The sequence below is a fragment of the Lepidothrix coronata genome, unplaced genomic scaffold (genome assembly GCF_001604755.1).
Source record: "Lepidothrix coronata isolate B3197 unplaced genomic scaffold, Lepidothrix_coronata-1.0 Scaffold16, whole genome shotgun sequence".
Classification (NCBI taxonomy): Eukaryota; Metazoa; Chordata; class Aves; order Passeriformes; family Pipridae; genus Lepidothrix; species Lepidothrix coronata.
The window spans coordinates 8146495-8166851 of NW_016690196.1; the positions used below are offsets into that span (position 1 = coordinate 8146495).

Sequence of the window (20357 nt, forward strand, 5' to 3'; positions counted from 1 at the left end):
GTGGTAAGGCAGTTAAAAAAATTAAATCCTTCGAGTCCAGAGGGAAAAAAAAGAGTTAATAAGAAATGGCCATTACATATAAGGACTTAGTCAATAACACTGAGGAAGAATAAGATGTGCTGGAGCGCTGTAGCTGCAACTATGATACTCTAAAAGTGTAAGAAAAAAACAGGCATTTAGACAGAGGGAGCATCTTGTATTAAACTCACCAATAACCGGGAAAAAAGGAGACGGGGCTCAGGGCTTCAGTGGATTATTGGGCTTTTTTTGGCGACATTAGAAAAACCCTGCCTCTTCCCTTACAATCTTGCTAAGTAGAAGCTGCTAATACAATTTGGTATCAATTATCAGGCATAGGACAATTCTTTCTAGTATGGACTCATATATGAATGTAAAGGAGAGTAACACAATGCAGATTTTCCCCTCAAATTTTCTTACTCGCTTATCAATTAACTTGCATGTTCTAACTTACTCCTAATTAGTAGTGATTTAAAAACATGCACAGTAAGATACATGCTTTTCATTTGAAAATTCATTTTGGACCCCTATTTAAATGAATGGTTGTTACAGAGTTATGTACTGACATTTTCAGTCGCTCCACTGCCTTGTCTCATGCACCTAAATATAGGGTGTGATACAGAAGTATAACTCATGGAAGCAATTCCACTTAAATTGATAGATACGTTTACAACTGTCTAACACTCCTCAAGTGAGAAATTCCTCAAGTGAGAGCTAGACAATTTATGGGTCGTTACTACAGTCTAAAATATCATTCAGTACTTTGTCCCTGAGTATCCGAGACAATACAAATAGTGGTATAAAGCCCAGTGACAGTAGACAGAGGCTGAAAGCAGACTGAGGTTGTTTTATTGTGGTTGGTTTTTCTGACTACATTTTGTTTTAATTTCCAGTGAAGATCATTTGTTCTATTTAAAGTTTATGGACACAGAACTTTTCATTTGCTTCTGTGCTCATTGCTAATGAGACTTTAGGGAGGCTTTTGCCTAAGTACAACGAAGAATTCTGCTTCCTCTGCTGCTGCACTGGTTTTGCCGAATCGAATAGAAGTTACCATCAGAATTTGCAAAAAAGAAAAGAAACTCTCCTCCTTGGGTTCTGTCTCCCATTTTGGGCTCCCCAGTAGATGAAAAATGCTCTAAAGAAACTGGAGTGAGCCTGATAGAACCAATTCAGTTCAGGTTGCAGCACATCACACACAAGGGGAAGTCAAGGGAACTGTTTCCTATCAACCCAGAGAAGAGAAAGCCATACATGTACCTAATGATCACCTTATGCAATGGATTGTTACAGAGATGGACTCAAACTCTTCCCAGAGACTTACAGTGGTAGAACACCAAGCAGTGGTCACAAGTTGCAAGAGAAGAAACTTCAAATGGGTATAATGAAAATATTGTTCACAATTAAAGTAATTAAGCCCTGGAACAGGTGCCTAGATGGATTGGGGGATCTCCATCTTTGGAAATTTTTGAAGCTCTACTGGACAAGGGCCCGAGAAATGTAATCTAACAAAACCTGCTTTGCTCAGGAGGTTGGACCAGATGACCTCCAGAGATTCCTTCTCACCTAATTAGTGTAATTTGTTGAAAAATTGAGAGTTTTTTACTAAATTTATAATATGAATAAATAAAACAAAACTAAAACCCCCTTATTAAGGACTAAAGTCTGTAAATGTTTATATATAGGTAAGAGAAAATCCTGGGAACCAGAAACAACTTTCAACTTTAAAATGTAATTATTTTGATTTTGTTAGTTTATTTCAGCTTCATATTATTATTTTAATTTGATTTCTGCCATCTTCATTTTAAATGAGTAGTAACAAAAAGGCACATGATTGAAAAAAATATTCAAATATTAAAAAATTAAAATACTAGACTGATGAAAAAAAGCAGAAAACACCTGTAGTTTAATCTTGGGACACTGGTAGCCCTCTCCTCATCTCAGTTCTTGCAGATCTGAAATATTCTACCAATGTCCCTCACTTTCATTCTTATATATATATATATGTATATATATATATATATATAAAAATATATATAAACATATATATATATATAAAGAAATCAACACAGTCCTCACAAAACCTGCCTCCAGAAATTATAATGAAGATAAAAGAAAGGAAGGAGTTAATTTGCAGGATCTGGAAAACAAGTTTTCAGGGAGAATTTGTCTTCAGAGACTCAGTTTTTAGGTATCTTCTATCATTTGATGCTCAGACTAAAGTTTCTTTTAATTAAAATAAACAAATTATCTCAGTATGACATTTTTTCTTTATGCCTTTGCCAGATTTATGGAACAAATCTAAATTGGTAATGTCTCATCTTTAAAAAACAAAGCCAATGTAACTGGTTTTGAGACCTTAGTGCAGGCAAGCTTCCTTAGAAATTTCAAAAGAGCTTTCCTAAGGAAAAAGAAAAGTAATATAGTTTCCTATTTTAACGAAGATCTCTAAATATATTTAGAATTCCACCACAACCACCATAAACAGACAAGTGGCACAAAGATACTCTGAATCAAAGCTGTCAAACTGTAACTTATAACAAACAGCCTTCTTGAACAATTTTAAGCTGTGCAATTTAAGTCAAAACAAACACAAGCAACTAGTACTCATTTTAAATGAAACATCAATGATGCTTTTCACTTTTTATTGCCTCATAATTGTACTCACTTCCAGAAAGAACTGCTAGCATTACTATCCAATTTCTCAGTTTAGGGGAAATTTGAAGCCAATTTTGTTTCCAGCTGACATCCAAAAAAATAAGTGTCCTTTTATTATACATAGATTCTACAGGTCTTTTGTGGTGCAGATGAGCCAAACCACTACTTCCAATCCTGTGTGACAAATATATCCAGGGACAAAATGGAATAAACCAGAACCTGAGGCAATGGGAGCATTGTCCTGGAGGCTCTCAGATCTTTCAAAAGAACATAGGTGATTGTCATTAGGTTTATAAACAGCTGAGGTATTTCTCATTTTCATGAGACATCTGAAGAGAATGTATTTTCAAATGTTATTCTTTAATAAATCAAGACATCTGATACCAAAATATTGGCCATATTAGAACTGAAAACTAATTCAAAGCAGTTAATATTTTTAACTTAATTTCTGATTGCATTAATAATCATAACACTAGCATTTGAAACATCTTAAGAGTAGCCTTGTTCTGTTGCTAACACAATACTTAATCATTAGCAGACTGTAAAAGTAGGATGTTATTTATTTTCTCTATTTCTGATAGAATAACAGAATTAGTGTTGCTTCTTAAACATCAAGTTGACTCTGCACAAAAGAATTACCAAGAATATATATTTAAAATAAAAAGGAAAAGAGGAAGGCACAACCAAACGATAAAAAGAAACCATGCAAGAGATGACTCAAGGATTCAAAAAAAGTAATAAAAAAGTTCAAGCAAATCACATGCTTATAATAGTTTGCAGAGGCAGGGACTTTTGACTGAAGAAGCAAATTAAACAAACTAATGTCTGGTGCCTCTGAAACCACAGGCAAGATGACAATGTAACTGGACTTAAAGAAGGAAAAGTAGTGGCCCAGCATCAAAGAAAGCATATTTAAAAAGGGGGTGAGGGGAAGACAAGAAAGTTGTATCGAAGTTCCATCCAAGAACAAACTAGAAAGATTTTAGAATCCTGAGCACTGCATTGCTGGTTTTAGTTTAAACAATGCCCAAGAATTTTTTTTCTGAACATTCAAGTCTGTAACTGAATTTTCTCAGGACTGTAAGTATGCATGGCAAAGAGCCTTAAAATGTTACTGAAGTATTTCATTGATACTTTCCCACTACTTCCCTGGCAATACACACACAAAAACTGTTCCCTTAGTAAAGGGACTCCAAAACCAGAAATGTATTTTCAACAGCTTTTTCATGCAGGAGAATGTTGACTTTGAAAGAAACAAATAATGAAGAACATTTTGCCATGAAAAACTGTGGTCTCTCAGAGAAATAGGGTAATTCTTATTGTCCCATGATGGAAAGGAAAATCAAGTCATTAACTATAGAGTGAAATAACTTTTAGGCCCAGTTCAGGACTCCATTAACCAAGGAACCTCATGACTATAAATATATTTTGAAATACATATTTTTGCCTAAAAAAACGTTAAAAAACTAAGGAGGTGAATGAGAAACATGAACGTACTTCAGTTATTACCTACTCTATCACAAAAACACAAGTAAAATTATCCTTCAGTATTATCACTAACAACACAAACATGAACAAGAATACAAGCTTTAGCACATTATAACACTAAGACAAAATCTTGATTTCATTAAGAATGAATTTATAAATCAGTTTTAGTGTTAAAGATAAAGATTTGGCTATTTGGAGATAACTGTATGCCTAAACAACACTGATTTTAATAGTATTTAAATACTTTTAAATACTTAAAAATATCTACACCCCAAAACTAAAGCCTACATAACGGAGAAAAATAATATATAACAGTCTTGTATCAGCCAAGGAAATAAAGGAAAAGAATACCACTTCTTGTTTATTAGAGCACTGTATAGATGAATTATTCGACTGAAAAATCTTTCCACATTCTAGCAAAACACTCCAAAGGGAAAAAAATTAGCCAGTCTGTTGCTAGTTAATTTTGATACCCCAAGCTTTTGTTGAGGATAATTAAATCCATAGTATGTAACAACAAGATTTTTAACCCTTCTCTTTCCAAACAAACTCAAATAAGATAAAGACTTTTTTCTCCCTGCAGTCACCACTGAACCCAGAAATATTTAAAGTTAAGTGTATGAGCTAATCTGAAGCTACATGTCATGATGTCAGATAAGCAAATAAATCTTTTCTGGGTGAGAAAATATTATAACAAATATTATTTTAAAATCTATTTTAACTTATTCTAATGAAGTTTCAAATTCACTGGCTCTTCATTTTCACTGTCAATTACTCTTCTGCTTTATGTTGGACTTCAAAGAAGAAAACAGGCAAAAAAATAAAATTAAACTATAAAGAGATAGATATATTTTTCTTCCAAATAACAACTTGAGAAAGGCTTAGTGTCCAGCTGAGGATGTCTGTTTTCCTACAGTCCTAAACACAGGACAGTGCAATAAATGCGAGGAATAACTTGCAGAATCACAGCTTAGACAAACTCCAGACAATGAATGAGAAAGAAGTTGGCATCTAAAGTAATACTTCCCAACTCCCTACAAGTTTGGATTCTCTAAGTTTGATAAGCAAACATTATGCAGAAAGTCTGCTTCCTGCAGCATGGCATTTTCTCCCCCACTAAATCCAGTACAAACTTCAGCAATTCAGACAATAAATGGAGCAAAGAGAATAGCATATTGGGAAATCCACCTGTCTTGGAGCAGCATTCAATCCACACAATGAGTGCAGAGAGCTTCATCAGTCTTAAATGCCTGCCTTTGCAAACTGTGAAATATGAATAGTGCTTGATTATTAAATGGAGGTGAAAAACAAAAACAGGACCAAAAGCACTGCCTTACATGTCAAGACAAAACTAACAGGGCAAAATTTAGGAATATCTCCACAGGTATTAATGAGCATCCCTAACTTAATGAAAACTAAACAGGGGGATAAGATTTTCATTAGATTTACCTCTTCATGAAACAATATAGGGAATACTTTTCTAAGGCAATGAAGTGAGCTTATACGGCAGACAAAAAAAAGAATCAGATGTGGATTTCTATGGCTATACCACATAAGAGGTAACAGCAGCAGTGCTATTTCAGGAGTCAAAAATGGAACCCTTGCATACATAAAATTCTCAGAGGATTGTATATCTCCTAGATTCAGTTATGTTAGTATTTAGAAAATTAAAATATCAATATACACAACAATGAGACAAAGACTTGGCAGCTCTCCTCTGAGAAATACAAAAAAAGTAAAAGTAGCATCATCCTGATTACTTGCCAGATCAAAACGTACCATTCTGCTACTGGTTTGGCAATGCTGTCAAAAATCACATCTTGTTTTGCTTCTTGATCAAAAATTTTCTGAAATCTGAAAATATTAAGCAAATAAAAATTTCTTAGAATGCTAAAACACTACTTGATTCATACATTTTTGTTTGTGTTTGTAATAGTCAATGTTTACATCATTAGGCTTACATAACTTAGTACAATGTTTTCCCTGTAGTCTTAACCACAGCTTGCTGTTGTGCTATTGTACATAAATAGGCTGTACACAGAGCTGCTTTGACAAGATCTGTACAATAAAATCCTCTGATAAAATGATGTGGCTTAGAAAAAACTGAACCGTATTTTAAATCTATCAAGAGAATCAGTGTTTGTAACTGGCACCACACTGAATCCTGGATAAATAGATTACACTATAACCAAATACAGCATCCCACCAGTACAGCAAGGCTCACATTTTTTCATAGCTATTTCCTTCACTCTGTTGCACTATTACTATAGGTCACAAGGAGATATATAATTCAGTATGTTTTGTCACTTTTTATATAAAATATCTGAAGTTGCCTTACAGAATCGGAATTCTGGAGATTGGAAGGGACCATCTGCTCCAAACCCCCTGCTCAAAGGAGAGTCAGATAGAACAGGGGTCCGTTGAGTATCTCCACATATGGGGGCTCCATAGCCTTTCTGGGCAACCTGTTTCAATATTTGATCACCTCACAGTGGGGTCCCCAGCACAGAAAGGACATCAACCTTTTGAAGATAGTCCAGAAGAGGGCCACCAAGATGATTAGAGGGATGGAACACCTCTCCTATGAAGAAAGGTTAAGAGAATTGGGATTGTTCAGCCTGGAGAAGAGAAGGCTTCGGGGTAACCTGATTGTGGCCTTCCAGTACCGAAAGGAAGCTTATAAGGAAGATGGAGAGAAACTTTTTACAAGGGCATGTAGTGACAGGACAAGGGGGAATGGCTTCAAACTTAGAGTAGGTTTAGATTAGACATTAGGAAGAAATTTTTTACTGAGGCACTGGAACAGGTTGCCCAGAGAAGTTGTGGATGCTCCATACCTGGGAGTGTTCAAGGCCAGGTTGCATGGAGCTCTGAGCAACCTGGCCTACTGGAAGGCTTCCTGTCCATGGCAGGGGGTATTGAAACTAGATGATATTTAAGGTCCTTTCCAATTCAAACCATTCTATGATTCTATGGTATTTCCTGTATTTCAATCTGTGTCCATTAACTCTTGTCCTGTCCGTGGGCACCACTGAAATGCCTTTGCATCATTTGCTGTTCATCTGGATGGACCGTTCCTGAGCTTGGAGGAGGTGATCCTTGAAAATCAGCCAGTTCTCCGGGACTTCTCTCCAAGGTTGCGTCTCATAGAATTCTTTCAATCAGGTCTGTGAACAGGCCGAAATTTGCATTTATGACGTCCAGGGTTGTGATCCTACTTTTTGCCTTGCTCCCTGAGCAAGTATCCTGAATTTCACTATCTCATGGCCACTGCAACCTAGGCTACCCCCAGGTTTAATATCTCTCATCAGTTCTTCCATGTTTGCAAATACGTGGTGCAGCAGAGTTTTTCCCATCATTGGCTTTTTGATGGTATGTTAGGAAGTTGTGATCCATATATTCCAGAAACCTCCTGGACTGCTGGTGTCTGGCTGTGTCGTTCCCCCTGCTTGGAAATGTACACTCACATAGAACTTCCCAGGGTATGTAGAAAAGCACTGCAGACACCGGGTATACGGAAAGGCACCACGCTGACCCAGGCAATTTGTACAGTATCGCAGACAAATGCAATACACAAAACATAAATGCATACATTCTATCCCGCTAATGCTTAATCAGCCCAGATTGTGTTTGGTTCCCATACAAGAGAGTAAAAACAAAAGAGAATAATCTTTGATGTGACCAGGATAAATAGACTGCATGAAAGAATGAGTTTCATGGAGGAAAAATAAATGCTTACTCCACAGAATTATTTTTGCATTGTCTTATGGGTAATAAGACATGGTGTTTTTCAAAATCTACCTCTACAGACTTACTAATAAATTATAAAGTCAGAAAAAAATATCAGCATTCATTAAGTCAGGCTTGGCCATCTGCAACCTAGCCTAATGTTGCATATTAATCTATTTGGAGAGGGCAGCTCCTCTCTTCCCAAGCAAATTTCCTTAGCTGATGTAAAATGACATCAGTCTGAAGTGTAGATGTTTATCTAGGGCTCTCTCTTTTAACAGCATAGAGCAACAAATCGACTTGTTCATTATTACAAAAAAATAAAGAATATTCTACTTGGAAAAAGACAGCCTTGCCCTCATCATTAGAAGTTATTATATATCTAGCTTTATTTATCACCAAAATTATAAAATGTTGCCTCAAAGTTTTCTGCTGAAGTGATGAAAATATTTGATTGATATTGTTGGTAGAGACCTTAAGTTCCTAATAAACATTTACATTCTATAACCAAGGTTTTGTTTCTTTCAACTACTTCTGTTTTTCTATATCTTGTTTTGGTAATGTCTGAAACGCAGTTACCTAAACAGAGCGTTTTACATCAAGACAACTTTTAGCTAGCCTACGACAATTAATTAGATCACAAGAGCACACACAGTCCTGCATCCACTCGTCATACACAAATTCAGAACAATTGGTAAAAAGGGAAGAATTGATAAATGAAAATGCAACCTTTGAGACGAGACTTAGAAACGTATAATGACTTGTAGTGGACAGACAACTTTACCCAATGCTATCAAACTCGTGGTGAAGAGCTTATGCTGAAGTACTCCTCTTGTTAGGGAGTTGTATAAAAATAAACCTACCTATACCAAAACTTAAGATTAGACTTTTCCTGATTCTGTACATGTGTATCACTACACGTAGAGATAGCAATCACTAAAGGCAGAAGAAGCAAAGATAATGCTTTTACTCACTTGAACTTGTAGGTCTCTCGTTTATTATTGACGAACCCATCTGCTAAGTCACGTGGCACAGTAATCTCCAGACTGGAGAGAAGATCCTCCTCATCATCCACTGAATAACTCTAATAAGCATGGATATGAATTCACAGCATAATTTCACCAATAGAACAGCATAGCCCTTAGACATAACACTTATGTAAGTTTAGCACCTGTAACTGCCTCAAGAAAAAATTTGTACAAATTTCACTAAATATTTAACCAGATCCTCCTTTGGTTATTATACAACAAAGCCAGCATATACCAACATTATTCTGTCACCATGTAAACACTACAACAATACTTGAAACAAAAGTGTAACCTGACATACTTGCTTACTAAACCACTTCAATATCCGTGGTGTTGTGAAAAACAAAGCACAGCCCCAAGTGCAAACCTCTCCAAAAAAACCCTGGAAGAATACATTAGGAAAGGCTACGACAAAATGAGTTGACCTGGTTTAAAACCAGAAGACAAATAAGAGACCTAAATGCACGGTTTCTGAGGAACACTTTCATTATCTTTATTATTCCTTGCAAGTACAGCTATACCCTGGGAACTACACGTTCCCCTCCCATGCTCAGAACGGTGCTGAACTGCGTAAACCCGGTGACCAGTGCCAAGTGTTTTCCTGTGGAGCCCTTCTCTAACAAACTAGGCTGGAAAGAAAGTTCCTCGCCCCTTCCCCCAGCAGTTACAGCCTAAGCTCTACTTCGTGACTTTAGGAACTTCTTAAGGCTTCGGAGCGCAGGACGGGGCTGTTGCTTTCCCCACTCCCATACCCACCCCTCCGCCCTCACCAGCCGGCCGAGTGTCTTGCAGGGAGGGGGGCCCGCTCCCTGCCCGCTCCCGGGGGGACGCGGGCCCCCGGGGGGGCCCCCGGCTCTCCCCAGCAGCCCCACTCCACCCCTGGCAGCACAGCGGCAGAGGTCCCCGGCCTACCCCCGCCTGCTGCCGCCTGCCCAGCGGCTTCACCCGCGCGTACACCCGGATAGTTTCCTTCACCATCGCTGCCCGCCGAGCCCCTGGCAACGGCGGCGCGGCACGGTGACCGAGCCCCGTGACCCGGCACTGTAACCCGGCACGGTGACCCAGCGCGGTAACCCCGCACGCTCCGCGACCGGCAGCGATGGCAGGCGGCCCCGAGCCACCTCACGCCCTCGGGTGGCCTTGGAGGGGCTTGGAGAAGGGAGGAGCCGGACTCCACCTGCGAGGGATGACTGCCTGCCTACCCCTTAATGGCAATTCCCCGCCAGCGGTGCTCCCCGAGGCCGCAGTGTCACGGCTGTGAGGAGAGGGAGCCTGTACACACTGCCCATCCCAGAGGTGCGGGGTTGGTGTGGCGTGTGGAGCGCTCCGTGGGCATGCCAGGAATTCCCCGCCTGACCTGTTGTGCCGTGCCTGTGTGTCCGCATGGCTCTGCTCGGGCTCGGCTCATCCGTGTCAGGCTCAGGGGAAGTCTCTCTTGTTATGCGGTCGAAACACCATAAAGGGAAATTGAAGCAAAATACCTAGATTACAGGCAATGAAGGCATCAAGTCCTTAATTCTAGTATAAAAAGGGTTGGGGGAAAACCGCTAGTGGGAAATAAAGGGTGTCGTCTTGTTACAAGAGCTAAACCAGAGAGCAGTAACAACAGGACCCCATTACTCTGTGAAGTGGTTACTGAAGAGTCAACATGATAGTATTTTGGCGTTCGTTTTGGTGAGACATAGTGGTAGAGATCAGATTACAAGTGATTACAAGTAAACTAATTTAAATTAAGTGGAAAATCAGGGAAGTGATTACGGAGGAGGATAGAAATTTCTTCTACTCGGATATGGTAAAAGTATGTTGAACTTGTATTCCAAATAAGAAAAACAGTAGGGAAAAGGTTTATCTCTCCCAAATGAATAAATAACTGTCTCAGAAAGCGTATGAGGTATACATAGTGAGCCTTCAGGGAATATAATGGAAAAGGACTAATCACCATCCAAAGTCAAGTGCAAAAGTCAAAAGGGTAAAAATGAAAACAAATGGAAAATATTACTTGGTGGTTAAATAAAGAATGAAAAAAAACTAGGACATTGGAATAGGATAATGGAATAGACAGTATCTTCTCAACATTGCTCCGAAACTACAGAAAAGTTTATCTCTTGTCAGTGTAGAGATGGGGATGTTGAAGGTAATGTTAGAGGCAGAAGTGACTAAAAGAGGGAAATATGAGAGAGAAACAAATGCAACCAAGAGGGAACCAGAAATCACAGTGTTCAATGAATTTAGACTGGAAGATCAGGATTTGGGAGGTAAGCGTAAATAATTTCAGTCCCAGAATTCTGAAAGAATTGGGCTGTGTAGTTGAAGGCCCGGGAACTGGGTTAATGTGTTGTGTTTTTTTGGTTTTGTAATGAAACAGTTGCAGGAGAGTACAGTATTGTTTGAAAACTGCAAATATAATAGTCAACTGTGTTATTTAGCAGCTTAGCTGGATTCTGAATTAAGTGGGCAGCAGACATTGTAACACTGCAGTTAATTGTGAGGAAAGCCATTTTGTGTCTGCTGGTTTTGAGTAGCTGGAGTATGGAGTACGTGAATGAGACTGTACTGCTTCTGGGATCAAGTCTGCTCTGCAAATGGTTTAGGTACCGCTCTTCAACACAAAGTCTGACCTGTAAACTCTGAACCAATGGCACAGTGAAGACACACTGGTTTTACACAGGAGTAGTCTGAATACAATCTGGCCTGCACAGAGAAGCCAATGAGCCAGCTCAGGCTCAAGTTGCTTCCAGAATGAAAGCATAGGCTGAATTTCTGAGAGTGGAGAAGGAATTCTGGGCCACCTGCAGAATGGTCACTTGCATAGCAAGAGAAGAACAAAGATAACAGAAAGGACACGATTGTCTTCTAAAATACTCTTTCTGTTACACAGCAGTCCTTGCAGAAATGCTGGAGTGCTTCTGTGTTGTGCTCCACAATATGTTGCCTTCAAGACTGGCATGTTAGCCCAGTAGCACCCAAATCAGAATTAGCACTCCAGGCTTAGTCCTTCTGCGAAACAAAATCTGCATCGTTAATTAGAGCATCAAAATTATCCAGGTTTTCCTCTTCTGTGGAGTATGTAATGTGCTGACTGCACAAGATGGGAGATTAGCAGAAGAATTATAAGAGGAGTGAGAACTGAGTCAAAGGTGCTCTGTTATAGTTTGTTAAGAAAAAGGATGTTCTTGGACTGTAAGGAAATTTTTAGTAGACTTTCGTGAGACAGAGCATATGTAATATTTTAGTTAATAACTTTGCACCAAAGATGAGATTGTGTATTAATTAAACTCTGATGATGATGTGACTGAGGGTTATATGTGCTGAAAAGGATAAAGATATACAGGAAAAGATGAATGAGTAATAGATATGGATAGGTTTAGAAAAATAGATATGGATAACCATTAAATGTGGTACAAGTTGCAAAATGCTGAAGGCATGTGGGACTGAGGACTACTGACAACATATTCTGCTACAATCTGAAATCCATTCAGCGAGAAATATCAGAAGATTTTCTGGTTGTGGAAGTCCAGATGACAGCTGCCAATGAAAAAAAGACAGCTGTGGTTCTTCAGTGAATCAAGAATGTGTTCTACAAAGGAAAGAAAGCATTCACACTATTTTAGAGAGTCTTGGTGAGACCTTCAGCATACTTTCCCTGTGTGTTTATGGTCATTTCTTTTTGTTTCTGCAAGTTTTTGAGTACAGGGGCTACTAGAATGATTAACCTGATGGAGATTTTGCTGTAAGACAACAAACCTGTAGGAGTTGATTTATTTAGCAAAGGCTAAATATGAGAGGCTCTGTGGGTGTGTATGAGTATACTATGAGTAATTCATGTGGAAGTAAAAGAATCTTCTAAGACAGACATAAGAAAAAAATTGAAATAATTTCAGGTGAATAAATGCACATTGGAAAGCAGAAGAAAATGGAAGGCGTGGCTCTTGATTCTTTCCTTTGGATGCTAGAGAAAACATGATAAAGTTATGAAAGAGTACTACATGACCACTTATCTTAGCAGGGATAAGAGATAAGGATAAATCAAGAACCTCTGTTCCCAAAAGTCTTTTTCAAGCATCTTTCTAGAACCATATTATGAACAAGAAAGCAAAGAGAAAGTGAGTGCTTTCTCTTCCCCCAAGCCACCTGATGGGACTCAACTTCACCTTATTTTATTATCTTAACCATTTTTGTTACCTTAACCATTATAGTATGTCCCTGCCTGGGTGTAATCTGTGTCTGTTTTCTGTTTAAGGTCATTGTCAACATGTAATCTTGAGTTCATTAAAAAAACCCATGCTCTCAGTTATACCTTTTAGGGTGTAGGAAACCTGTCAACTTCATAATTTGCAAAGCTGTAAGGCATACACTGCTCCTAATTAGATTGGTCAACAGTTGCACATTTCACAGAAAATATAAAATAAAAATCTCTAAGTCAAAGAACTTGCACAGCTTGATTATTTATCTTCTTGTGCATCTTGAAGTCTTCTTTTCATCTGTAAGAAATCAAATTTCTCTTTTTACTGACTCTCATTTTCCTAGTCTCTGTGTTCTGTGTCTACTTCAGCTTGTCCAGTACAGAAGATAGTAAGAAACTGATTGTGGCTCTTCTGAATCTCATCACCGTGGTTTTCATTTTCATATACAGTTCCTAAGATATTTAAATCTAAAGTTCAACATTTTATGTTATCCTTTTAGGGGAAATTCATACACTCAGATATGGTCAAGAAAGATAAGATAAAACTTTTCCTCACTTGGTTCAATCATTCCAGCAATTTAAGAACAAGGTCAGTTGTTGTCTGCATTTATTTCAGTGGGTTGAATGCAGCTTCATTTGTGCTTAGGAACAAGAAGTGCTGATAAATACTTTATGAGGTTCAAAGCAGTTTCAAAAAGTGGTCATCTTCAGAGAGATTCTACTTCAATAAGAAATTATCAATTTGCTTTAGGAACTAATGGACAAAGTTTTATGTTGTCTTATACAAGAAGTCAGATTTTGTAGCTTTAAAGTCACTTCCAATTTCAAAATAGATAATCTCTAGTTTTTTTGTATCTCTTGAGTTATGACTAGCTGATATGTGAGTATTTTCGTATAGGATTTTAAAAGTGTTAAGCAAAGGAAAATTTGTGCCATTGTGGAAGATAAAAGGCCACTTAATTTAATCCGCAATTACAGAATCACTGATTAACAGAAGTCTTCTCTTGAGGCCTACCTTAGGAAGTAATTTGGCTCTTAAAATTTTCGTAAGATTTGGAAAAGAGGATTGTTACTAGTGGTAAAGAGCTGATTACAAAGATGCAGGAATTGTAGGACATCTTTTTCTTATTACCAAACAAAAAGAACTGTTTTCAGAATTTGTATTTCTTAGAACTTTGAAGAAAGTCTTGGAAAATGGAACCTAAAGGTGACATCTAACTGTTCCAGATAATGGACTGGTCTGGAGGTTCCATCTTATGATGGAGGCCTGAAAAGTTTTTGTTTGCTTTAAATTTATTGTGTTTGAGATCTTCTTTCTCTCTTCCCTGGGAAATCACCTTGTACTTGAAGAATTTTCAGCATTTGCATTTATGCTAAACCTCAAAGATGTGTCAACCTTCTTCAGCTCCAGTAATAAAGAAAGTGCACCACAGAACATAAGCACCCTATAGGCTTGAAACAGTTAGGTGACTGTATGAGTTACAGGATCTGGCAATTGCATGTTTTGCAAAGGTCAGCCATTGCATTTTGAAGTAATAGTTACAGTGTCACAACTAATTGTCTGCCTTTACCATTATAGTTTTCTTCCAATTAGAAAAATAATATGGGTCATAATATATAGTGGGGCTGGCAGTTCAAGAACTTGAGCTCCATTGTGTCACCTAGCAACTTAATATGCTTCCAAATAAACAGCCTTGTAAGTTTTGTAATAGCCCAAACTTTCAAGTCCTTTCTTTTTTGTCCAAAGTTTTACTTTTCATAGACTTTACTTATTCTTGGCAACTATCATGCCATTTGGCTGAGATAATGATTAGAAGTTAGAACATTAAAATCTTTCCACAGATCAACTGGGCAGGATGAAGGGCCAAAACTCTTGCCAAACTCTGAGTTTGTCTCATCATCCAACTCCTGAAAACATTAGTGCCAAATATGTATCTTCTACATGACCAGAAACACTTCTTAAATGGCCAGAACTTAAAGTTTGAAATGTGGCCTAAATTTACGTATAATATCTGTTGAGTTTGTTAAATAAGCTCTGCCAGAAAGAGTACAACTTTTATTTGTAAAAGGTGTGGTAATACAGAAACTTAGGTTTCTATATTTGAACGGAATGTGAAAAAGTTGAGGCAATATTTTTTGGTATTTCAAGTATCATCCCAAAGCCCTATAACCTTTGTTTTTTTCTGCTTTTCTGTTCAGTGTTAAAATGGTTAATGCTTTCATCTAGACAAAACTGCCTTGTTCAGCTTTTAATAGTCCAGTCCTGTGAGAAGGGCAGGGATGTTTTTCTCTTTTAGGCTACTGTTACAATCTGTTTCTTGGGAACAGGGCTACATCTTCATGTATGTAAGAGATTTGGAAAGCACGTTGAAAATTTCACTGTTTTGACATTCTCACCAAACACATTTATATATGCCCTAAAAATGTCTGTCTTGGTAGACTTAGTCAAGCTAGAAAATCTTAAAATATCCTCCTGAAGGCTTATGTAAATGCATAAATATCTGTCTTTAATTGTTTGACTCTTTTAGAGTAAACAAAAATTCCATGAAGAAATTTAGGGATTTTTAGGACTCTGTCTGCAACAGGCAACAAATCTTTTTTTTTTCCAAGGTGGGGGTTTTTTTTCTGGCTTGGGTTTTGGGGGTTATTTTTCATCTTCTATATGGTAAATTGGATCTTTTGTTGCAAACTGCAGTGTAAGAAGTGTTAACAGGAGACATAAACATACTTCTAATGCACTGCAAATTTTATCTCCAGAGCTTTCACTACCTCCTTCCCATGTTTATCTTTAGCATTTTAGTTTTTCTTATTTGTTATTTTGTCATGAAACCTTCCAAAGTCCATTGTTGACTTGTTGACTAAGGACAAAATGCTAGGTGACCATGAGTAGACAAGTCTGTGGGGTTTGAGTTTTTTGACCTGAAAACTGGTGAGAAATTTAGAATCTTGTGTTCAGTTCTGCTCAGCAAGTAATTCCTTATAAAGTCATTGTATAACTAGTTTGTGTACGCTCGTTTGAAGAGGATTTCAATCCCACCACCTTCAACAAAACATTATGAAACACAATTATTAGACATCATTGATTTATAATAAGCCTTAAAGTCAAGCCATGGATTAGAAGTTTGGTTGGGCACTGTGTAAGCTTAGAGGTGAACCAAACAGCTCTTGCTATACAAGTTTAGGACAGGTGGCAATGCTGGAAAGAGGGAAATAAACAGAAATAATGTGGATAATATTAGCACAATAATAGAGATTAGAATTCTCCTATCAAGCTGTTGTAGAGACACTACTATAAAAAGGATTTAAAGAAAGACTGTGTGTAATTTTACAGATTTTTGCAGAGCTCTTTTCAGGAATGAAAACTAGCATCACAGAAAGCAGAGAAAGATTTATTTGGAAGTGTAAAATGAAGCTGATACTATTGATTGACCATAGACAGAAACCTATCTACTACTTGGTCATGAATAAGGTGTTACAGAATGTGCCTTAAAGACAAATAAAATAATGTAATAAAGACCGGAGAGTTGCTGGAGGAGGTGCAATTGCTTACAGCAATAACAGTGATAACTGAAAGGATGATATTAGCAACAGTGTTTTGAGAATCTGTGTGTGGGATTGGGTGGGAGGGGACAGTAGAGAAGCTTTTATTCATTGAGGCTAGGTATGAGGAAAATGCAACAAGGTGATGGAAGGTGACTAAAGTCATGGAGCAAAATTAAGTTTTGTAGTTCAAAAGAGTAGGGATAAAGAATAAGGATAAGGGCTATAATCTCAGTTTCACAATTATCATTAAGTGAACATAGAAGGCATGATGCAGGGAGTGATAGTGAAGGAGGCTCTAGAATATGAGTATAAAAGAGAACTCCAGCCAGTAAAAATAAACTTCATGGCTTAGGTAATGTAAAAATGAAAATGAGGAAGGAGAATGAAGTATTACTTCAGAGGTAAAGGGAAACAAAGGTAGCAGACCCTTTGAGGGCTTTTTGTTTAGCTTATTTATTTGAATGGAAAAGATGGAAGTATGGAGCTAGTGTGAAGAAAATGAGGAAACACGGAAGAGTTAGTAATTAAGAAAAATACAGAAGCAGATTAGTTGATCTCATTAGAAGATAGATTAGGATGGGGTGACCAGTAGTTGAGTAGGTGAACAGATGAGAAACTTTGTACCTACAAGGTGATTGAGTTGTACAAGAAGAGAAGGCCTTCTGTAAGGAAGCAAAGGCTTGCATCATAATTTAAGTAGCATAGCATAGGATGGCATACCTAAAACTAATGGGAATTATACTGCCCAGGTACACTGATCTCAGGAAACTGTCATAAAGATCGTTCGTAAGTACTTGCACAAACTCACAAGTGCTTCAATTTGGATGTAGTAATACAGCCAGCCAACACAATAATGGCTCCAACCAGGTGTGCCAGACATGAACATGTTTAGCTCTAGAGTTGGTACCTGCCTTTTTCTTAGAGGAGAAAATTAAGACATGGAGTAATTAAGCAATGTGTCCAATTGTGCAAGCAGAGCCTCCAGTGAAGCCAGAGAAAATTGTTTCTTCAGTATCAGGGTACTAAATGCCTTAAAATACCAAGACCAACCTTCCCACTAGAGTTTTCCATGTGTTTGCATATTGTTGTAAATGAGGGACAAACAGGACAATACCATTTTCCCCCATACTACTCTGTGAATTAAGAAATTTAGAAGTACTCTTGAACAGTTTGAAATCAAATATAATAGCCCTCATTTAAGGACATTTCAATGATATTAAAAATCCTTTCTTTTTTTTTTTTTTTTTTACAAGACTACATGTTTTCAAGAGATGAAGGAAAAATGAGGTTTAGTTTTGTTGGGTTTTTGTAATATCCAGTTTTTAGTTTAGAATAAGCCAACTACTATTATTCATTCAACTACTACTGCAAATTCAGCCTTGGTCTAGTGGAGTGTGTCCCTGCCCATGGCAGGGGAATTGGAACTAGAGAATCTTTAAGGTCCCTTCCAACCCAAACCATTCTGATTCTAAATCTCAAATGCCAGATGCATTTAAGGCCGCGTGATTTTGTCACATGCTGATGTTGTGCATCAGCAGTTGAGAAATCTTATAACTGGGTAGGGGTTGGTATCGAGGGACTACAGACATCAGTTACTTGCCAATGTGAAGATGCAGACTTCCTGTCTGAGTCACTATATTAAAATACAAAATGTTCATTTGCCTGGTGTTGATCTTCTACCTCTATCTTGGCCATGGATTGTGTATTTAGTCACTATTTAGACTTTCTACGCTTCTTTCACTTAAGAATACCAAATCATGTAATGAACTAGCGAGTTTCAATTCTCTTGCATTTGGAATTAAATCTTCTTCAAATTAAAGCTGAGTCTAGGACTCTAAGATTACAGGCACAAGCAACAATCTGCATTTTATCTGTTTTTCATGTATGACTGAGGAGCACAGAGGTAAAGTAAATTAGCCAAAGGTGAAAGTAGAATAATCCCTCTTTCCTAACTTAATAACTGCACTGCACTTTATCTCCATTATTTCTTCTCTCAATTGGAGTCTTATTGTAAGCACTGTCAACAATTTTAATCCTTCACATATTTATAACCAAGATGGTGAGTTATAAATTCAACAACACGCTACATAGTGTGGATCCTTATTTCAGAAAGTGAGCTTGCAAAGACCTTGAAGGTAATTTGACAGAAAAATATATGCCAGCAGCATTTTTTCATATGAAGTCATTATTAATCTAATAGTATACTTTTTACTGGGGATCTGTTGACAAAATCAGGAGCTATTTTTCTCAAGTTCGCATTAGTTTGTGACCCGCAGGAGGAGGCAGTGATTTGTACACACTCCAGTCAGATTTTTCATAAGCTAATAAACATGAAGTACTAGATATTATATCTGAAAACATAGGTCAATATGTATATCAGATTGCCTCCATGAATAGCGAATTTAAGGCATTACATATATTCATTTTTGAAATTTTTTTCAGAACATATTTTTTTCCTGCAAATGAATACCACACAGATACTCACTTTCAAAACAACAGGTAAAGATTGTTAACAGTTACTGTCATTGAAGAAGCTATGATTTTGTGAGCTAAGAAAAAAACACTTTTTCCATTGTATAAGTCTAGTAAGATGTGTAAGGACTCCCTTACACATGTTACAGGACCGATCCACTGAGATGCATGAATGAGAAAAGCTAGTTGAAATACAAAACAAACAAACCCAAATCTCTGTCTACTTCCTACATTCATATAAATAGTATCTTTTTCACTGATGAACAGATGTTCATATATATAGAGTAGGACTGATCTTTGCCAAATGGGATATTCCAATAGCTTCCCTTGAGAGGAAGCTGTCCATCTAGGTGAGTTACATGGCTAGTTAAACGAAGTTGTTACTAGTAATATAACATTTGCTTTTCAATGGATCTTATATTACTTATATTATTCTGTTATTAATTTATAATTATATTATTTGTCCATTGAATGATTTATCAGAAGAGTTGCATAAGTAAAACATGCAGTTTGGTGCAAACCACTAGCTACAAAAGGAATGAAGCATCTTACCTTGGAAGGTGGTAGTGTTATTTTGGATCACATTTAATAGTTTAAGAACAGACATTAATTTAGTCCAGAAGCGCAGTTTAAGTCCACTGGTTTTTATCTGCTTTTATTATTAGTTATTAAACATTTGAAATTCTTTTTTTACAGTTTTGATGTATTTGCATGCTCTCATAGGCCTTGCCTAGGCCCCAGGATATGCCCAAGCACCTCCAGAAGCTTAATCCCACATTGTTAAAGTGAACATTGTTTGGATGTAGGCCAAATGTTGGCTGAAAAAGGGAAAATGGTAGGAAGGATTGTATAACATCTCAGAAAGCAGCTAGACTGTCTGATAAGCAATTCTTTAGATTACGTATTGAGGCTTCAGAATAGCACTGATGAAAACTGAATCATGTTGGATCAAGGGACCACAGAAATAATTGTTTAGTATCACAATTGTTAACCAATTTGTACAGTTATTGAAATATTTTTCTTTGCATTTTAAAGTCTCCAGGTGCCAAGTGTGTATCATGATTTTCTTCTACCGCACATAAAATTACTTAATGAATATTGGCTTGCAGGACTATTATCCTTCCAGCTAATTCCCAATCCAACTCGACTTGCCTTTTCCTGGGCTTCTTGCCACATTCCACTTTTCCCTATGCTGTTGATGTTATGTACAGCTGAAATGTGGAATAATCAGTTCATAA

The 20357-nt window shown here is 37.4% G+C and overlaps 2 protein-coding genes across 10 annotated transcripts in view; one reads left to right on the forward strand and one right to left on the reverse strand.

Annotated features, from left to right (window-relative positions):
- KIF6 (kinesin family member 6) overlaps positions 1 to 10340 on the reverse strand; it is a 163770-nt gene extending 153430 nt beyond the window's left edge. For 7 of the 9 annotated variants that reach the window (XR_001873445.1, XR_001873447.1, XR_001873446.1 and 4 more), the window contains exons 1-3: positions 9834 to 9944; positions 8868 to 8977; positions 5944 to 6018 (exon numbers count right to left, since the gene is read on the reverse strand). Coding sequence is in view for 4 of the 9 variants with exons in the window: in XM_017806659.1 (XP_017662148.1) it covers positions 5944 to 6018; positions 8868 to 8977; positions 9834 to 9899 (251 nt within the window). In the remaining 5 variants the exon portion in view is untranslated. Of the gene's footprint in view, positions 1 to 5943; positions 6019 to 8867; positions 8978 to 9691; positions 9779 to 9833; positions 9945 to 10278 lie in introns of those variants that run through there. The other 2 variants (XM_017806658.1, XM_017806660.1) reach the window with 2 other exon arrangements.
- The window catches only part of DAAM2 (dishevelled associated activator of morphogenesis 2), a 223758-nt gene continuing 213426 nt past the window's right edge, over positions 10026 to 20357 (forward strand). The window contains exon 1 of the mRNA XM_017806653.1: positions 10026 to 10217. The gene's annotated coding sequence lies outside the window, so the exon portion shown is untranslated. The remainder of the gene's footprint in view (positions 10218 to 20357) is intronic.